Genomic DNA, 21,516 nt, shown 5'->3' with positions numbered 1-21,516 from the left:
GAGACAGCAGATGTCAATGATGAATACCTCGACGAAATCATTAAAATTTAGCAGAGCCAGGTTCAACAGCAACTCTTCAGAACAACAACGCTCTCAACGTTTTGGTGTCAACAAATGGTAACGTACCCTCTTCTTGGTTCTTTCGGTAAAGTCACGTAGAAGGGAAGTAATAAAATAATAAAAAGAAAACATAATAAAATAATATAAAACATAATAAAATAATATTTTGTTTTATTTTTATTATTTTCTTACTTCCCTTCTACGTGACTTTACCGAAAGAACCAAGAAGATGAATCCCTGCAGTCACGAAAGCTTTAAATCGAAAGGTAACATACCCTGTTATTGCTAAGAAAGCCCTGGAGATTTTCATACCGTTTGTTACAACATATCTTTGCGAGCAATCCTTTTCGAGGATGCTGGACATAAAAACGAAGAAATGGAACAGACTTTGTTGCGAAAATGACATGAGAGTGGCACTTGCCAAGGTGAAGCCGCGCATTTCTGAACTGGTCTCTGAAAGGCAACAGCAGAAGTCACACTGATTTGCAGTAAGTATTCATTATTATGTTTTTGTGTGATACAGCTGTCGTGGCTGTGACGGTACCACCTGAAGACGGAAGCTTGTGTTGCCTCCGAAACGTCGTGATTTTTATTTTATTTTACTTCTTAATGTTTTTTACCGACGTGACTTTACCGAAAAAACCTAAGAATGTGAAAATCATGTTTTGCTGGTTTTGTTCTTTAAACACAGTGATGTTGATGCACGGTTCATTTTGTGCACCAGTAAAACATATACCTATGTTTTGAATTTGAAAAAATCATATTTTATTTTTCCAATTAAGAAGGGTTCGGTGAATGCGCATATGAAACTGGTGGGGTTCAGTACCTCCAACAAGGTTAAGAACCACTGCTCTAACGGAAGATCGCATCGATACGGGGAGCGCTCCACCTCGTCGGCATCCCCCTCCCCCCAGGAGGAATCCCAGTCGGGTCATGCAGGAGGCGCTCAGTGACCACCGCTCCAGCCTCCAGCAAGCCCGTGGGTGGCGCCGGTGGTCGTTGTAACGACGCCCCGCTGTGGTTTTGCGTGGATTTTTCGCTGCTGAAATAGTCACAGTGGCTGACGCCTCCCCCTGCCGCGTACTGACGACTCGTAGGGAGCATCGGCAGGGGCGTGATTCACGTCCTGGGTCGTTGTTTAAAATCAGAAAACGTCACATTATTGCGTTTTGGGCTCCTTAAAAAGCGCGCAAAAATAGTTTCCGGATTTCATTCTGAAGTCAGACCCCGGAGGCAGTTTGTGTGTGCGGGTTTAGCTCTGGAACCCGTCAATTGAGCTCTCTGGGACTCTGTGTGCTGTGAAAGGGCAATGGCCCAAAACGTCGCCAGTTACGCCCACGGTGGGGGGGACCGGATCCTGCAGATTTACGGAGCCGCATGGGGAACCGGATCCTTCTCACCCGCTAGGGGAACCGGATCCTCGCAGCCGCCATTTCGCTATCGCCTGGGCCTCGCCGCCGCTGCCGTCTTCGCGATGCTGTCCAACGCGCAGCTCTTGGATGAGCTGATGGGGCGAGACAGAAACCTCGCCCCCAACGAGAAGCGCTGCGATGTCCACTGGGACGACGAGAGGGTGAGGAGCAATGCGGCGCTTGAGATTCCAGCGTGTTTGTTCGCTGCTGCATGCGTGCGGCGGTGGCCAGGCCTGGGCCAGGCCTCGCCCCGCCGCCGAGGGAGCTCGCGGAGAGAGGTCGGCGTGGTCCTCGCGCCCCGCTGCGGAGTCGCTCCTGGCGGACGCGCCGTGTCTCCTGCGCGTGGTAGAGCCGTGGCGGCGGGGTGGTTGTTGGTGTCGAGCGGCTGGGGGGCGCCTCGAGTCGCCACGCGGCTTCGCGTGGCGAAGTGCCGAGGAGCTCCCGAGCTGCGCGTCGGCGGCTGTGACGCTTCCATCAGTGGGGAATGTGACGCCAAACGGCACCATTAGCGGGTATACTCAGGGTCGATGCGGTTTTTTTAATTGAGCAAAGTTTTAATAGCTCGGGGAACAGGCGATTAGGATGGAATCCAAAGAGTGTAGCGGTGCGAGGGAAGAGACAGAAGAAAGGTGCGTTGCGGCAGTTTAGTGGTTCAACCACTGGATGACGAAACGGGTAGACCGAGTAGTCCTCAACATTTGGAGTGGAATCGTTGACGTTTGCGAGAACAGTTACCATGGTAGTAGCGATAGAAGAGATGAGGTACACTGGGAAATATGTTAATATACTATGGTCGTCTGTGAACGTGTGCGCACGTATTAAAAGTAAATATGTATATAACATGGAATTTGTATGACTGCGCGTGCCTGTAAACTTGCAGGGCATGCGTATACTGTGAAAGTATTTATGTATGTAAGCTTATACGTGTTGTCAGTGTAACGATTCACTGATGTCGATTATCTAGCTTCATAGTGCGTTCAATATGTCAACGTTTTTCGTTGTGTGTCCTCATCTATTGGGATGGGTTTACGTGACTCGCGACATTCACAATCCTAAATGGTCATTTTTGCAGATAACCAAATAAACTGTAACCCCTCTATTTTTGCAGACACAACATCTAAAATATTTTTTTTCCCGATGTTCATGATTTGGCGTTACTTCCAAGTCTGCACCATCAAAATCGTCAGACAACAACTGGACTAGCGGCCTGGCTTCAAAATGAGCATTGGATGTTTTTTATATTGCAGAATCAGATGCAGCTAATAAAATGTGATGTGTGAATAAAAGTGGGTTGCTTCAATGAACAAATTCAATATATGAAAAGGACGTTTGCCCTCGTAGCGAGGCGCGACCGTTCATGATTTAAAAAAGGGGGATACGAGTATTATTAAAATTAAGTAAAAAACACGAATGATGCCACGATTGGAATCTGGACCGGTTTTTGAATGAAATCTTGAATTGTCACGTGAGATGAGTAGAACATTTCAGATCGTTAGGCTTCGTCGGTCCGAAGATATTAAGCGTGAAACATGTCAAGTTAAATAAAAGTCTAACAACAAGTTCGAACTTGTAATTTAACATTATCTCTGTCGATCCCTAACTGTATTGAAAGTCTCCTTCCCCGTGTACGTCATGTAGGTTATTCGATCATGATTAATTGTGTTGGTCACTGCAGTGGTAAAAAGGTGGCAGCCCTAACCCGGTCCAAATCTCATTCGCCACTGCTCTTAGCCATAGCCGGGAATCGAACTCGGATACCCGAAGTGCATAGTTGCCGTGTGTTATTAAAGCAGCTTAAACTCTCCACCAGCTCTCCCACACCAATAGTGGGGGGCAATTACAAATGTTCCATACCACCGTATACAGGATTAGAACACATGTGCGCAGATCAGGGTATAGCGCACATTTGCGTGATGTCACCTACATCCCGCTGTTGGTCAGGGTTTGTGCATGGCGACGTTACGCATATCCCCCACTTACCTAACTTTTACCTAGTAAGGTAAAAGTTAAAAGGTAAAAACAACGAGCCTACCTTTACCCTACCTTTTACCTTACCACAATACAATCACTCTACCCTTACCTTTTACCCTTTAGCAGGTAAGATAACAGGTAAAAAGCAATGAGCCTACCTTTACCCTACCTTTTACCCTTACCCCATACAAATTACCCGATTACAGGGTACTTCCTGGGGTACTACACATGACAAAGGTTTAAAACGGTAAATGCTAGGTAGAGCGCTTTATTCATATAGAATACTCTCCATGATTCCAATTATACACGCTTGTTGTCATTGTCGTATCCTCAAATCTTGTAACTAAATTTTAACCCACTTCCCAATGTGGTATCGACTGCAAACTTGGTATACTTATGTCATACTGATGACAACACTATATTCTATCATTAAAAATATATATTTTTAAACAATCTTTTTTATATGTTATGTTTCGGCTTGGGTCTAATTGTCCACGCTCAACTGACGTTGGCTGTAATTGGCCACGGCCCCTTCATGGCAAGCCACTTCCTGGAGTCGTGGAGTTTTGCATTACTCGTACATTTCATAAAAGCGTGTTTAAAAAAAAGTTTTTGGTTAATTTTACTTATTAAATGGAGGCCACGGACTGCGCCACGGAGCTTTTAGCGGTAAACAAGGCACCGTATTTACCGGGTAATACTTCGCGCTTCCTTTACCCTACCGGGTAATTCTTCCAAGCTACCTTTATCCTACCCTTTACCTTACCCCTTGGCATGTCGACATCTTTACCTTTTAGCCGGTAAAAAGGGTAAATTACCTTACCTTGCCGAGGCCTACCTCCACCCTGGCTGTATATGAACCTTATGGCGGGACCCCGGGGTCCCATAAGCCCCCGGCTCTCGCATAAACTGCGTTGCGACGTCATTTTATGTCTTGAAGGCAAACGATACGGCAATCTATTCCTCTCGATGAGCTCAACACGATGCGCTAATCTCAAGTTTCAAAGTTGTGTTTCTTTCTGCGCATTCGTCCTCGCTGCGCTTGGACGACATGACAACAGAATGATCCGCACCAGGTGGGTTGCGGCGTTTATGTTTGCGGGGGGACGGAGTCGCCATTAAATAATTACGATTTTGACTACCATTTATTCGGGAGCCCGGGGTCACGCCATAAGGTTCATATGTTGCACACATGCGTTACTAGGCCTAGTACAGTTTAATATAGACACTCTTAATAGCTATCGATACCCTGTTCCTGATGGAAATCCAAGCTCATAATGATCTTTTCTCATTTGCCAATGACTGCCTTATGGTACCATTGTTTTTTACAGTCTTGAGATATGGTTGCGTATAGACACCCATGTTTATTGTAATTGTTACACTTGGATTGTTTTCAGGTTTGCAAGCACTATCTGGTTGAGTACTGCCCAGCAGAGCTCTTCGTGAACACTCGAGCTGATTTAGGTAAGTTCAAGAGTTAAAACCTACCTTGCAGGGAGATGAAATGCACACAACCCGGTGGTTTCCAGCTAAAATGAGATGTTGATGTTTTATTTAAAAAATAAATTGCAAAATTACGTGGAAAGAATATTTAAACTGTCTCATCGGTGAACCTTCTTGATCAATGTAACCCATTGTTTGTTTAAACAAGGTAAAACCTGAACCCATTTGGTGCTCTCTTTGTTTTGTAAAATAACACTTGAATAATCCTTTGGATCACGATCATATCTGGCTGAGTACTGCTTTGTGGGAAGTCAAGATTTGCTCATCCTGTGGAGGTAGTTGCCTCCACTGTTTGACTATGTTCAATTGCTGCTACAGGGTTTCCATTTGAATTAAGGACATCACAATTGTTTAGAGTCGAGAGATATTTAGATATTTTTTACATATGAAAGTCACCACATTGAAGCTTTCCAAATCCTTGCTGTGAATGTAAATTTACCTGATAAGTGCTACCCAAATGCTCATCTGAGCATGGATATACTTCATCTTCATTTTAAGGCTGTTAAAAACGAATATTGCAATGTTTAAAAAGTACGAATATTGCACTGTTTAAAAAGTTATAAGTCTGATGCTGTGAAATGTCACATGGTGCAATACCGGTGTTTGTAATAGTTGTTATGCTTGTGTTGCAGGTCCATGTGACAAAATCCATGATGAGAATCTAAAAAAATTGTGAGTTTCGCATGCACACATGCTATTCTACCAACAACATATCGCTGTTTTTGCGGTGTGTTGATGGTTCCATGGCCAGCACTAGGCAACCGCCAATGGCCTGCTGTTGTAATTCTCACAGTATTGGCAGCCTTCGCTTGGAAAGTGGGTCAGCGAGCATCACATTGGGCAACATAAACTGGCAAAATATAGAATGCACGGATTTATATATCGCAGTTCTTCTGTGTATCAAATTTTAGGCTTAGAAAGTGTCAATTTATAGTTTTGTGCTTTAAATATTAATGTTTGCAGCCAAAGTTGCACAGTATATATTAATAAGTATAATTTTAAAATGTTCCCACTTTTGTGTGATGACATGCATAATCATAAAAACGTGAAGAAATATGTACCAAGTTTTAATTTATCAGGAATATTTGGCATTGCACATCTCCATTATCCTTCCAGTCACTGATTGAAATTCCATGTTGTTGTGGCACTCATCTCTATCCTTAAGTTACATCCATTGTTGACTTCCCACAATGTAACTTCCCTCCGTCATCTTACCTGCTTCAGCAGAATGTTTGTTTACTCCAGCTGAGTTTTTAATATGTCATTCTTGGATCTTTACTGCTAGTTCAACTGATCTATACGTCCCTGACTTCATAAGAGTGTGACAGATGTATATGGCCAGGCAGTACATCCAACTCAATCCTGGTCATGAGTGAGTTCATTATCTTTAGCCTGGAGTCTATAGAGCAATGACCATTTAGTGGGATGTCATTTGAGTGAAAATGATGACATGCCTGATAATGATAATTAATTCTAAAAGAGTGGAAAAGGAGCAAAAGCCTTTGACCAGATTTTGGGATTCAAAAGCAAAATAAAAGAATATGCCAGAACAAATGTAGTCTGCATGCATTGACATGTGCAGTTGTGTGTGTGCGTGATTTTGCACATACACTGAGCAGTCATTGCTTATGCACTGTTACATTCATGAAGACTTGGTTTTTTTCTAGCCACATAGTATCTGAACCTTTCCTTGGCTTAACCATAGGTTTTCAGCTTTAAATAGACATGCAAATAGCAAATGGGAGACATGTGGTTAGACACAGTGCTAGCCACAAAATTCACCTTGTGCGCAATGTTCATATGAACATCACTTTATTCTTGTGGTCTACGAGGTTAAGAGGGGAATGCATGTGTTGTGTGTGCATGCAGGTACGAGAAGAGCTCTCGCTTCATGCGCATGGGCTATGAGCAGGACTTCCTGCGCTACCTGCAAAGCATCATGGCCGACGTGGAGCGCCGCATACGAAGGGGTCACGCGCGGCTGGCACTTGCGCAGACCGGGGGGCCGATGGTTAGCAATGTAAGGGGCTGCTCCCTCACACACACACATACTACAGACAGCAAACACAGCCAGATGTACACATACACACATTACAAATAAGCACTGAACACCCCTGCCATGTGGCTCGGCGATAGATCCAGCAGATTTCAATCCGGAGGTTGAGAGTTCAAATGCTTTTGTTCTGGTAGTCCCTTAGCCATTGGGGAAACTCCTCATTCCAAGTAAACTACTATTTTCTTCTTACAAATGTGAAAACTCGTTATATCCACAGAGTGTTTATGGGTTTTATTACCTTAACTTACCAAGCATTGAATTACCAAAGAGCTATCAATTTCAATTGATAGCTCTTTGGTAATATATGGGGTTGCAGTGTTTGTTGGCAGTGGTGCACAAGCACAACAAATATTCATGGTTCTTTTTAAGGCAGTATTATTGATGAACGTTCAGCGTTATGTTAATTTATAACCTGTGTGCGAAAAAGGTTTTGTTAGTGGGATCTTACAGACTCAGGTTGACTTCTCATGATGACTTTTGTTTTTGGGTTGCTAGATTGTAAACTGGTATCTGTTTGTGGTGGCAGGTTTAACGACGCATTTATATTTACGTGATCTCACCCTAAATATCTTTATTGTGGATTTTCTCTTGCGGGTTACCGGTCACGGACAAAACCGATTTTAACAACCTTACATGTTTCTTATCTCAGCCCGGAGGAGCCTCCATGACCAAGAATGACGAGAAGATCAAAGTCCTGACGGAGCGCATTGAGGAGCTGCTGGACGACGTAAGCTGCAACGTAGCAGTATTGTCGTTCTACATTTTGCTTTGTGTTTACAGTTTAACGTCAAATGGGACAGTTGCATGTGGCAATTGATTTAACTGTCTAGAGATGCACATTTGAAAGTGACAATTCATTTGTCTCTGCCGAGTAAAGTTGAAGGGTGACAATGTGATAAACAGTTGACTGTGACGGCTAATTGACCTGTGTGAGCTATGTGGTTCATGTAACAGTAAAACTGTGAGATAGACAGCTGTACTTGGCATGGTTATTTTAAGTGTGATACATATTTGACCTTGGCATGCTTAATTCAGCTGCTGCATACATTTATAAAGTACTGTGTTATGTGCACGTTAGGCGGAGGGTTGCGACATTTAGAACTAACGCGATCTAACCCAAAAACCTTTATTATGAATAATATTGGTCACCAAAGCCTACGTGTTAAACTGATACATATTTACAGTCTGTTCTATAATACCACGTGTTTTCATAATAAAAATTGAATAAAACGCGATTGAGTGAACAGAACTACGCCTCGAAAATAGGAACCAGCAGTTGTACGGCTGCCTCGGTGTAGCATCACTCAAGGCATTCGGATGCTGCTGGATGCTTCTAGATGGTAGCCACGCGTCTCAACGTTTGTTCAGCCTGAATGCACACCTCGCATGTTATCGCGGATTGTCCTTTACCCTATATTATTTATTACAACACAATCATTCAATAACAGTGTTTTTCAGGAACACAACTATTGTGTTATAGCAGAACAGACTACATACATTGAACATTGTCTTTATCTAGATAAGGCTGAGACAAATCTTTTAGATTACACAATATGTACATTTAATTGCTCTATGGCAATAAATAGCATGAAGAAGGAAAAATGGGGCCATGTAACATGACCGGGAAAACAGTTTGGCCGACAGTTTTGAAACACACCGATTAAGGACCTTTAACGCAATGACAAATACTTAATTCTAGGAACTCAACGACTGACAAATGCCTCTTCCTCCAACTTGTGTCTGTGTTGTTTATAGATAGAGCAGATGGGCTGTGAGGGACGCGTGGAGGAGGCCCAGGGCATGATGAAACTTGTGGAGCAAATCAAGGATGAGCGTGACCAACTACGTGCCACCGCCTCTGTGAGTGACCCTCTTGCCTTCAGACCCAGACTCCCTTCCTGGCGAGGCCCTTTGCCAGCCTGGAGGGAGGTGGAAAACCCTCTGGCATTCAGACTAGGCCTAGGAATGGCCCAGTTTCATTGTACAATCAGTGCCACGGTATGTGTCCCCGACGGTTGTGAGCCATGATCCTTCATAGGGTTGGCCCATCTCAAATATAGAGCTAATGCTACAGGTTACCTGTTGAGTTTAAGTGTTCTTCACACATATTCATGAGTTTTGGCCTGCCAATCCGCAACAAATGTCCACATTAGGACCCTGCCTACACGAGTCGTTGAGGCTCGCAGAAGCGTTCGGAGCTGATGGGCACACCTGGGTTTGGTTTCCACACAGACGATCGAGACATTTGCGGCGCAGGAGAAGCAGATGGAGGTGTGCGAGGTGTGCGGCGCATTCCTCATCGTAGGCGACCCACAGTCGCGTATCGACGACCACCTCATGGGCAAGCAACACATGGGCTATGCCAAGATCAAAAGCACTATCGAGGAGATGCGGGTATGCAGCCCTTTCTTGTTTGCACCCTACAAAACAAATATGCCAATGCAGACATAACTCAAATGGTTGTACACAACACACAAAGGGCGATAAAAACATCTCTCCGTAGTTTGTATGCCATATGTTTTGGAAACAAATGCACCATATGTTGTTAAATTTGTTCTAACATTGGGGGGGAGATTTGTTTTTAGTTGATGATTCATCAATTAAGTCTGTTCATTGACTGAAATATATATCGACTCCTTTTTTATGGTCTATTATTGGGGCCCCTTTATGAATGACATCCACCCCCACATTTTGAGCAGCAGGTTGGCACAGTGGTAACATGTGTGCATTGCAAGAAGAACCTGGGTTTAATTCCGAATTCAGGTTCCGTTGTGTGCTTGTCAGTTTATGTTCCCACTGTTCTTTGGGTTTGCTTCAGGGTCTTGAGTTTCCCCTCCTCTAAAACACACAATGTAACTGGTGTTGGCCAAACATCCCAATGCTAAAGGATTACCTGCAAAGTACTCAATTGGGAGTACGTATAGCAACACTCCCTACTGTGAAAACTTGAAGGATGTTGAGAATCGGTGAAGCTTTCCTGGATAAACAAGCATAAATCAGTTGTGCGTTAGCATGAGCCAAGGTATCACACCTGTATGGACACACTCGCACGCTTCTCTCCTAAATGCAGGAGAAGCTCCGCAAGAAGTATGAAGAGCCAGAAAAGGAGCGCGAGGAGAAGCTGAAAAAGGAGCGTGAGGAGCGCGAGAAAGAGCGTGAGAAGGAACGCGAGAAGGAGCGCGAGAAGGAGCGCGAGGAGAAGGAGAAGCGGGAGAAGGAACGTGAGGAGAGGGAGAAGCGAAGGCGCGAGGAGGAGGAGAAGAAGGAGAAGGAGCGTGAGAAGGAGCGTGAGGTGAGACATGGTGGCTTGGGACATGGTGGTCAGGTCGTTTTGGAGTCTCGAAATGGCCTTGTCTGAGCACTGAACCAGCACCACAGATATCCTGAGGGTTTGCAATGGTAATGATCTGATTGGTCTCATCTGGTCATCAATGACTGCACAATTGACCATCCTGTTAAACTTGATTTTCTGCTGAAGTTACCTTGTTTCAGGTCCTGTGGACTAAGTATTTAGTTTATTTCCACGTGACAAACACTTTCCTCAGGTCATGTGTGGACACTACATAGTGGTTAATAAGAGGCTATTTAAGGGACATGACCATCTGTCTCTCCCAGCTGAATAAAATTAACCCTATCCACCTTTTTCTTGCATTATCGGTGCTGTATATCCAAATATATCCCAATGTCTCACTTTGTCACTTGTTTCTCTATTCCTCTGTCCCCTATTACTCTCCCTCTGTATTCTTCTCCCTTCACTGTATCTCACCTACTTCCCTCCCCCTATCTCTCTCCCTGTTTCTCTCACCCTTGCTCTCATTATTCCTACCACTCCCATTCCCATCTAAATATATCTTCTCCCTAATAATCCCACTGTCGCTTTCCCTCGCTCTACTTTTTTACATATTGCTCTTCCATTTTTGTTTCACACCCTTTGACTCTCTCCCTGCCCCTCTCTCCGTTCCTCTCGGTATCTTCTGGACATCTTTGAAAATACTGGATATCTGTGAAAAAGAGCTTTATAACCCATTGGATTTCTCCAGTATAAATACATATTCTGATTCTTCCTTATATATCCCTCCCTTCTCTATCTCCCTCCCTCACATCCCTCTTATCTCCATCCCTCACTTCTCTCTCGCTCTGTCCTTTTTCGCATTTGCATGGTATACATGGCCTTGGTGGAAGGTGGGTTGGGGAGGAGGCCTGATGTCAGTGCATATGACTGGACCCATCACTGTGGGATGTGGGTGACATCATCATGCGGATGTGCGCGGTGATGTCACCACCGCATGCGCATTTGGTCATGTGCGAGCCAGAAATCCAGGCAGGAACCTAGCCAGCAAAACTTTTTCTAATATAGTATTAAAAGTTGGAAATAATGAACCATGTTAGAAAAAGTTTTATGTCTGAATCCATGGTTGGATTCATCACGTGCCCAAGTATTTGTGCACGATGGTGATGTCACCGTGCTCATCTGCATGGTGATGTCGCGCACATCCCACACGGTTGAGCCGGGTTCCTGCATGCTGACATCACGCTAACCTCACCCACCTTCCACCTCAGATGTGTATCCCGTGCACATACCAGAGAGGAGAGAGGGAGGTGAACGAGGGAGGTGAGAGAGGTAGTCAGAGGGAGAGATGGAAAGGAGGTACAGGCAGAGAGTGAAAGGGTGGGAAACAGAGGAAAGATGAGAGCGAGGAAATGTGACAGTGGGAGGATTGGGAAGAGGCAAGTGAGATTGAAACGGGAAAGGGAGAGGTGGGAATGAGGAGAGTGAGAGGTGAGAGAAACGGGGAGAGAGATGGGGTGGGGGGGTTCAATTGGATGAGATAGAGTCGAGGGACGATAAGAATAAAGAGGGAGGGAGAGCTAGAAGTGGGAACATGGGAATAGAGAAACGGACAAAGCGAGAAATCGAGATAAATTTGGATATACATTGTAGAGAAGGTAAGAGAAAGGTAGAGAGAGATGGTCATATAAAAGTTTTTCTGGATGCGAGAGACGGAGAGTCGCATCCAAACGAAGTTACAGTTCCTACTTTTTAATATAAATAAAATACGTTGTTATGAAGATAAAGAACACCTTAGATTTTAACGTTTTTTTGTAAACCTTTATTTTTGTAAGGTGCTTGATTTTGTGTTCCATGTCCCCTAAGCTGGTTGCAAATTCTTACCTAGTTCGCCTGCTTAATTGACATATGCATTGAGTTTTTTTTTGTTATTTGTGTTTTTTACAACACTGCCAATGCAGTATCGCCAAATAATCTGTTGCATTTAGGGGAGCGTCATGGACCGGGCTGCCCAGACATGAAGGGAGGCTGGAGATTTGTTTGCCAGTGTCGTATTCATGTGCTTTGACCGTAATGGTTCAATAATGTGTATCTGTGTTGCAAAGCGGCGTTAACAAAGCTGCCGAGTGGAACCTAGGCTTCCATGCAGCATGTTTGAAGAGCGTTCTTCACGGCTCACGTGCTGATCTCGTCACGTTCCTCATCTTTCGCTCGTGTTGTCCGCCACAACACCGCCTCCATTGCAGAGGGACAAGGACCGGCGGCGGCGGAGTCGGTCGCGGGGCCGCCGCAGCCGCTCGCGTGACAAGCGATCTGCACGCTCCGGGGAAAATCGGCGTTCACGTAGCCGCGACCGCGACCGCCGGCGCAGCAGGTGACGGCCGCTGCTCTTCATTCACATAGACCGACTCGAAATAGAAAGATCATTCAGATGAACAAGACCGATTGAGACTAGATGAAACCAAATCTTGCATTTATCTGGAGAAGATTGAGAACAATCATAAGTTTCTCGGTTTTTGTTTGCCCCCCCCCCCAAAATGTTGGTGCAGGTGTTCATTTAGAACTTTTTAATGGCTAACTCGAAATGGATAAAATAAAAAAAAATCTGAAAATCATAATCTTAGGTTGTGTGACCTGTAACGTTTCTGAAAATAAATACGTTTTTTGGTTTTATTGACTAAAAGTTTGTTTCAGGAGGTGCTGATCCCAATTATAAAATCTGAATTTGTTTGGTTAGTTTATAAAAAAAGTCTGCTAAATTCAAGATAATTTTCAAGTGCACTATCGGTGACTCGTACATACGGGCGTGTTTTAAGTCTAATATAAGTGTGTATGTTTAAATTATTTTGCACCGTACATAGCCAACCATGCTAATTGGAGGTATGGGGGGGAAGGACAACAAACGGAACACAAAAAGCAGTTTTAGATTTAAAAGTGCATGGCTCCAGTGGCTTTCTAATATCGGAAGGAAGAGCGTTCCAGACGGCCACAGAAGCGCATCTGAAAACACGCGATACAGTGACCGTCTCTGTTCGATGGCTCGCCAAAAGTCTGATTTGGGTAATGTGTTTCTAGCTAGAACATCCCCTCGTGCAGTACTCATCTTAATAGGTGCTAACGAACAACACGCAGCCTGTAGACTAAACAGGGGAACGTGTGTGTGATTGTGTGCGTGCACGTCCTGCAGGAGCAAGGACCGGCGGAGCAGCCGCAATGATGACAAGAAGCGCTCGCGTAGCCGTGACCGCAAGCGGCGCTCGCGTAGCCGGGAACGGTCGTCGCGCGACATCGACTTGCGCAGCAAGGACAAGGATCGCGAGCACAGCAGCAGGGAAAAAGATCACGAGCGCAGCAGGGACAAGGAGCGCAGCAGCAGGGACAAGGAGCGCAGCAGCAAGGACAAGGAGCGCAGCAGCAGGGACAAAGAGCGCAGCAGCAGGGAAGAAGATCACGGGAGCAAGGACAAGGATCGTGATCGCAGCAGCAGGGAGGAGGAACACGAGCACAGTAGGGAGCGAGGCAGTGGCAGCGAGAGGGGCAAGGATGGCAGCAGTAAGGAGCACAGTAGTAAGGAGGGCAGTGTCAAGGAGGAGAGTGCCAGCATGAAGGAAGGCGGTGGCGGCAGCAGCATCAAAGAGGAGAGCAAAGAGAGCGAGCCGGAGCAACAGAAGGGGAGTGAGAACCTGCTGACAGAAGAACCCACGGAGAAAGAAAAGGAGGAGAGCTCCAAGGATAAAGGTGCTTTTACATTCGCTTATCATAAGTGTCATGAATGCCGGGTGCCAAACTTGGTGACAGGTGAATAGTGCCTGGAACTTGGTCTACCCCTTGTCAGTGGAGATGAGCACTCCCATATTGCTGAATGAGGGAGGCAATGAGACTGGACTACACCTTCAGAATTATATGATGGAGACAGAAGCACTCATTTGTTGTAAATTACACTCCTTGCTCTTAATAAGCATATGGAACCAATTATCAGGAAATTCCTAATTCCCTTATTGGTGGCCGTAACCCCCATGGAAAGTTTACTGTTGACTTCCAACAAAGTGATATTAATTTGAATCACCTCATATGGGTGATGGGCTCAATTGAACAACCCCCATTCGTTTATTTGAGCTCACAAGTTTCCACTTCTGCATCGCCAAATAGTTATTGTATACACTCGTGGACTATGTTATCATGGTGATACTTGTATCTTACAGCATGTATGCCTACTCCACTTGGGTTTGTCACCTCTACATGGTTAGTGGACCACATGCTATTACATTTTATTATTCAGGAAAGGCTCACGAAGTATTACATCTGTTGCAGAAGGTACCTTCAATTGGATGTTTGGCAAATTTCAAAAGTAATTTGTGGAGGTGTCATTATACACCCCTTCCACGGTTCAGTTACAAGTTTAAATTACATTTCACGAATCAATGTTTGTTCTTGCTTGTTGCATGTATAGTGTATACAACGCTGTAAATAGAATATCCAGATCCCTTTCACCTGGTTAAATAAGTAAATTTGAACTTTAGTTCTTCCATGCACAAAGATGATGCATGGATCATCAGCATAAGAATTAATTAATATTGTTATACGTGGGAGGAAACCAAGTACATCAGAGTCCCTTTTATACAGATGGGTCATTAGCCTACTTGCCTTACCCCTGTTTACCGCCCACTTCACAAGCCACACAGTTTTCGGTTTCTGCATGATCCACGAAACCCCAAATGCCTTATTTTGAGCAGGACAACGCTCCCCGTTGAGCGACCATTACACGCTCCCCTTAGCAGAAGCGTGTGGATGCATGACGTCGACTGATGGAGGTTTGTGTTTTGTTTGCATCTCGCAGAGACGGAGAACTCTGGGGGGGAGCTCAGGGACGTGGGCAAGAAGAGGCCCCACAGCGAGAGTGCCGGTGTGCCAAGCAACAGCGACGTTCCGTCCGACGCCAAGAGAGTGTGTGTTAACGGGAGTGAGGAGGAGACGGAGGCCGCCCCTGAAGGTGACACTCACCCCAATTAGACAGTGGTCTGAGTAGCTCTCCCAGACCGCCGGCAGGGTGAGTGCTTTTCATCTTTTTGCTTTACCGTTATCACTCGTGTTTATTTTTGCTTAATTTGTATTTTTTCCACGCAGTTTCTTAAGAATGGGGAAAAAGGAAAATAAAAATTGGTGACACTTTTTTTTTTAATAAAGAAACGACTGGCTTTGCAAAGTGTAACCGAAGCGTTAATCAGCGTTTTGACCAAGTAAACATTTAAACTTGGGTGCGATTTATTCCACTGAGCCATTCATATTTACAAAGGTCCTGGCTTCAATGCACCCTGCCTCTGATTTTTTTTGTGCGCCGGAAGATTTGACAGCGAGCAATTGATGGTCCAGCTGCTGCTTACATGCCAGTGATGACTACCTGTGTGGGAAGCCAACTTTCTGCCTGTGGTCTCTCCTGAAGGTGAAGCACAGAAGGGAGCGTATCAGGCCTGCCGTGGCACAAGCTAGACTTGTCTAGAGGGTTTGAAGATTCTAGGTACCTGTCATGCCCCTCCTGTGTCATCCATTTCTAAAAAAACACATCACTCAAAGCATTGCCTCCCTTCTGCACTCCCCAATCAGTGTTGAGTGTTGTGTGTGTTTGCATCAGTGTTTGTTTTTTATATTTTCTTCTTGCTCTTATTTGTTTCTGTCCAGTAACGTTGCAGTATGTTGCACATTTCTGTAACCACCAAAATGTTTACAGTGCAGTTTTGTTTGCACACTGCCAGCTACAGAGCATTACACTATCTTGTTGCTTTGTTGGCCCAACATAATTTAAAATTATCATTGAAATCTTAAAATGTTTGAAATAACGATTTGTAATAGCACACATGTAAAAATTTGCCGACAATGGCTTTGTCTATTTTCTCTTATCAGTCCCCCCTGACTTTAACGATGGCAATGAACCCAGGTAACTCTGCCTAGTTAGGTGAACTTACCAGCATCACGGCTAGAACCTTTACTGTAATCAGATCACCAAAGGTACGAGTAATCCCACATTGCTTTGTTTTCGGTGTGTATTCGGTTTTCAATAATTTTGCATGTACCTCTTGATTATTTTCTATGATTTCATTTATTGAATACTAGGAAATAATTCCAAAAATTATATTAGGTGAAATTATCTTATCAGCAGCTTGAGTTGATGCGAGGACAAGATCAGACAACATCAAGATTACACAATATAGCCACATTCATAATTCTATTTGCATGGTTTTATCATAAAATAAACTACATTATTATGTTTTATTGCAAAGTACAGCAAAAGCTCTGTTATCTGACATCCATGGGGGAATGGAGGGTGCCAGTTAATAACATTTTTGCCAGTTATCTGACAGTTATATTTATGTTTCGATTTAAAGCTATCATGACTGCAGGGATTCATCTTGGTTATTTCGGTAAAGTCACGTAGAAGGGAAATAATAAAATAATAAAAATAAAACATAAAATAATTCTCATGACGAGGTTCATTCAGACGCTGTCTTTCCGACAGACCTGTTCTTCACCTGAGGGGGACGGCTGCGTGAGAATGATTTAATAATGTTGTATTTTTTTAATTTATTTTTTTCCCTTCTACGTGACTTTACCGAAAAAACCAAGAAGAGTTATATTTATGGTTCACATTTTCCAAGCACATGCAACTTTTAAATAAAAAAACTAAGCCTACATTTTAACCATGATATAAGAAAATACTATTTTACAGATGTACACGCCAGTCAGTTGTAGAGCATTCTACGTTTTGTTAAATTTTTATTTCATTTTTTACCTACGTGACTTTACCGAAAAAACTAAGAGTATGAATCCTTGCAGTCACGAAAGCTTCAAATCTAGAATTTATTCTACGTTGATTGTAGAGAAGCAGTGGGGCCGTTTAGAGTACAGTATACCATGGTACAGTACTGTCTGTACAGACTGCCGCTCCACTAGCGCCACCACTTGGCAGCCACATGAAGCTTCTGTAAACGACAGATCTACGATAAGTGCACGGCAAGATGCCAGTTGGCTGTCAGGATTTTTCCAGATACGTGAAGGAAGATTTGTATTGCCTTCTATGACAGACGCCGTTTAATAGAGCATTCCGATTGGCAAAGTGCTGAATAACATAGCTTTTGTTGTATATCATTACATTCTGTCTGAAACTCCGAATAATTGGTTATCAGAAACTGGAAAATAATTAAGTCACCCAACACTGACTCTTGTCCGGTTGCATCACAACCCGTTTTACTGTTACATTACATGCCACGTTCAGCATGGATGCTGAAGAGCTAAAGGCTCGAGCCACCAGAGAACACTGTCTTCCACTTGAGAGTGAGTCTTGGGGGGTCTACAGTTGAGTCCTGCAATGCTGAAATTAATTCAACATATATAATTTAGTTTTTATACACCTGATTCTGATTGTTTCTGGCAGTTAATGGATTGACCACTGAGGTATCTCACAGCAAGGGTTTTTGGTGGGTCAGATATTTTAGGACACCCATGAGATCTCTTTTTAAATGTTACCATCTGCTGGAAATCAGACATGAAGACCCCGGGTAATTATGAGCAGCAGGACACTTAATCACAACTCAAAAGGAAAGCGAGTATGTGGTGATGCTTAATTGTATTGGTGGCACTTCGCCAGCAGTGGGAACGCCACATTGCCATATGTCACCATGGCATGACTAGTATTGACTTTATGCAAAGTACGAATTTGATCAACCGTAGGGGGGAAGATGGCTCGAGTCAACCCTTGACCGGCATTTGAATTCAGGATCTTGTGATTGTGATTCACGTAATTTAAATGTGGCCATCTTGGCTGTATTTTAACCCAAGTTCTCAAAATGTTGAGGTTGACACATTTTACTCTTAAGTATAAAAGTCAAAACGCCACTTTTAACTCTTAGGTTAATATGTAATTCGTGCAAATAAGAAATCCCATCACCCAAGCCGTCAAGACAGTGATGTTCACATCTGTTGCAATTTCCATTTAAATCTTGAAAATACTCTTTAGAAATTCCATGCAAGTGAACATACTTGCATATCTGGCCATCCTCAGTGTCGACCCATGTATTTTAATTTAACTTCACAAAAAGTCAGCATTGTAGTGATGAGGCATCTCAAGTGATTGCACGATGAAGAAGTTGTGTTTTACACAACATTGCTAACTGTTACGTTGTGTGCGTTTGTTTTAATCCTTACAGCAGTTGATGTTATTGTGAACAAACGTAGCATCATTCAGGCCTGACATGTTTTCATGGCGTGCTGCTCATTTCCTGGCATAGATTTTGCATACATTTGTGGTGTGCTTGGCTCACACTCCCTGCTTGGTTATAGTATAGAGTCAATGTGTCTACATGCTCAAGTGAGTATTGCGGGGCACTGTTCTCTCTTGGCAGCCCTTGGCCAGCATTAGAATTTCCACATCATGGCAGTGGCCATTCTCATTATAGGGCACCTCCTGTTGACTTCCCACAAAGTAGTACTTATTTGACTGATTCTGGAAAAATAATGAGCTAAATCGACATGACAGAAATCACGACCTTCAAATTTTTGATCACTTTACCAACAGCACCACTCAGTTGGATAATGGTCAAGTATTCAATCAGTGGTGGAAGTGCCTTATTCCTATAGCAGTGACCAATCCAAGGTTCAATTTTATTCACCTAGCTGTGAACACTTCTGCATTACTCCCCAGTGGCAGTCTTTTGTCAGTTATGATTTTCAACTCCTGACCCGGCGCCATTTGTCTTGCCCTGAATGACCCGTTTGTGAACAATTTTCCACTGCTAGGGGAGCAGTTGCTCACCAACACTGTGTGTCACCACTGAGACATTGTTGTTGATGATGATGCTAATGATGATCCTGATGCAGCTGTGTGTCCTGCTCAAATGCGTTTTGATTTTCTTTACGACTCGGCCTGGCAACTGTAGTCACCCCGGTAAATGAATAATTTGCTTGGCCCCCCCACCACGAGCAGCAAGCCTTGTGCATCGCTCGCGTCGATGTGAGCAGCCCGCAATGTTAACAAGATACTCTCTGTGCAGGTATTCCAGAGGTACCCGTTTATAAGTCTATCCCGCCCGTACGCCTTGTGTTGAAGCCCAGCTCAGTGTAGCTAGTGACAGAGCCGCTGCTTGTGTGTGTGGTAGCCGTGTTATTGGTTTCTTATTTTTGTATCATTCCAGTGACCTTCGGTGACCAGTTAGTTGATTTGTGAAAAGACCTCTTGAAAAGGCACCTTGGTGCAGTGGCTATGCCTTAATATATAGTGCATTACTGCATTAAAAGATATGAGTAAATAATAATATATTTTATGCGATATGCATTTTGAGTATTTCAATTATATCAAAATAATTTGGCAGATTTAAATAATATAAGGAATGATAGCTGTTGTGTTTGGGAACTGGAATGTGACTGTTTTTTCTGGCAAAAGCACGTTTGCTAACTGTAGCTTAATTCTTTTGAATGTCAAAAACTTGATTACGCTACTTGGGAAAAGGTTGAAAAATAATCCTTTGAAGAGGTATATTAATCATTACAGTACTTGCTAATGCATGTGCATGTTGCAAATCACGTTGATAAATTAATCAATTCCTCGTTACGATCTTATTTATTGGCTTGGGAATATTGTAGATTGCTTTGGTGTATATCCACTGGGCTCTACCAGTCAATACTATAATTTGCTTCATATGTGACAGTATGTTATATTTGTATCTACACTGCAGCCAAACCCGCCAAACAATTGTGCTAACTGACTGGCAGATGCAGCGGCATCTGCCAAAGTAAGCGACCTGCCAGGCGTGCCCAACAGAAAACCAGCTGGGAAAAAACGTGGTTTTGCCAGAGCCAACATTTCTCTCGGAAAGCAGTCACAAGCGTTCGGTTCTAATTATCCAGCGCTTCTGTGTTTGAACAGCGCACGGAGTGGAAGACTCGCCCGACCACAGCTCGACGCTTAGAAGATTGCCTCCTTCCCCCATCAAGCCTCTGCCCACCGGTTACGAGGTGACCACAGATAGCCAACCAGTCGTCGTTGAGTGTATTTGGCGGACGGTGCATATCGGGTCTGATGCATTAGACGTGCCCAGTAATGCTCTAAAACCGTCAACCACAACAACCTATCACCATATAACGTCCATTTCACCCCCACTCGCCTCGGTGCATACGCTTGAAGTTTTGGGGCTAAACTGGGTTTGAGTTTATAGATGCAGCAGTGAATTGTTATGACTTTTGTTAATTTTTAAAGCCTTTTTAATTTCTATTACCAATATTGCAATTCACTGATTGTAATGCACGAGCCTGTAGACCTGGTCCTCCCACAATTAGGGGCTTTCTGAACAGCGCTGCTGTTCACTAGCGTAGGCCTCTTGGTGCCGTTCAAAGTCTCGCCAACCGAGGCCCACTACTACTACTCAGTGTTACACACACAGACCCACTACTACTACTACTACTCAGTGTTACACACACAGACCCACTACTACTACTCAGTGTTACACACACAGACCCACTTCTACTGCTCAGTGTTACACACACAGACCCACTACTACTACTCAGTGTTACACACACAGACCCACTACTACTACTCAGTGTTACACACACAGACCCACTTCTACTGCTCAGTGTTACACACACAGACCCACTACTACTACTCAGTGTTACACACACAGACCCATTACTACTACTCAGTGTTACACACACAGACCCACTACTACTACTTCTACTCAGTGTTACACACACAGACCCACTATTACTACTCAGTGTTACACACACAGACCCACTACTACTACTCAGTGTTACACACACAGACCCACTACTACTACTCAGTGTTACACACACATACCCACTACTACTACTCAGTGTTACACATACAGACCCACTACTACTACTCAGTGTTACACACACAGTCCCACTACTACTACTCAGTGTTACACACACAGACCCACTTCTACTACTCAGTGTTACACACACATACCCACTACTACTACTCAGTGTTACACACACAGACCCACTACTACGCAATGTTATACACACAGACCCACTACTACTGCTCAGTATTTCACACACAGACCCACTACTACGACTCAGCGTTACACACACAGACCCAATACTACTACTCAGTGTTACACACACAGACCCACTACTACTACTCAGTGTTACACACACAGACCCATTACTACTACTCAGTGTTACACACACAGACCCACTACTACTACTCAGTGTTACACACA

The 21,516-nt window shown here is 43.9% G+C and overlaps 1 protein-coding gene across 3 annotated transcripts; it reads left to right on the top strand.

Annotated features, from left to right (window-relative positions):
• Positions 1 to 296: 296 nt before the first annotated feature.
• On the top strand, positions 297 to 20,681 carry LOC144730413 (uncharacterized). 3 transcript variants are annotated; one of them, XM_078611239.1, is made up of 13 exons: positions 297 to 548; positions 1,468 to 1,633; positions 4,841 to 4,907; positions 5,579 to 5,618; positions 6,816 to 6,966; positions 7,652 to 7,729; positions 8,758 to 8,862; positions 9,235 to 9,396; positions 10,073 to 10,294; positions 12,538 to 12,665; positions 13,479 to 14,029; positions 15,129 to 15,281; positions 20,205 to 20,681. In XM_078611239.1, the coding sequence occupies exons 2-13, from the start codon at positions 1,535 to 1,537 to the stop codon at positions 20,483 to 20,485; spliced, it is 2,037 nt and encodes a 678-aa protein (XP_078467365.1). In that variant the 5' UTR covers positions 297 to 548; positions 1,468 to 1,534; the 3' UTR covers positions 20,486 to 20,681. The 3 variants fall into 3 exon arrangements, with proteins under 3 accessions (XP_078467365.1, XP_078467364.1, XP_078467367.1); XM_078611238.1 differs by lacking the exon at positions 297 to 548 and having other exon boundaries at positions 1,366 to 1,633; XM_078611241.1 differs by lacking the exon at positions 297 to 548 and having other exon boundaries at positions 1,366 to 1,633; positions 15,129 to 15,338; positions 20,205 to 20,302.
• Positions 20,682 to 21,516: the final 835 nt, after the last annotated feature.

This window comes from Lampetra planeri, chromosome 35, assembly GCF_965212315.1.
Source record: "Lampetra planeri chromosome 35, kcLamPlan1.2.h2, whole genome shotgun sequence".
NCBI classification, from domain to species: Eukaryota; Metazoa; Chordata; class Hyperoartia; order Petromyzontiformes; family Petromyzontidae; genus Lampetra; species Lampetra planeri.
Note: the sequence above shows the minus strand (reverse complement) of the source record. Positions and strands in the feature narration are given on the sequence as shown.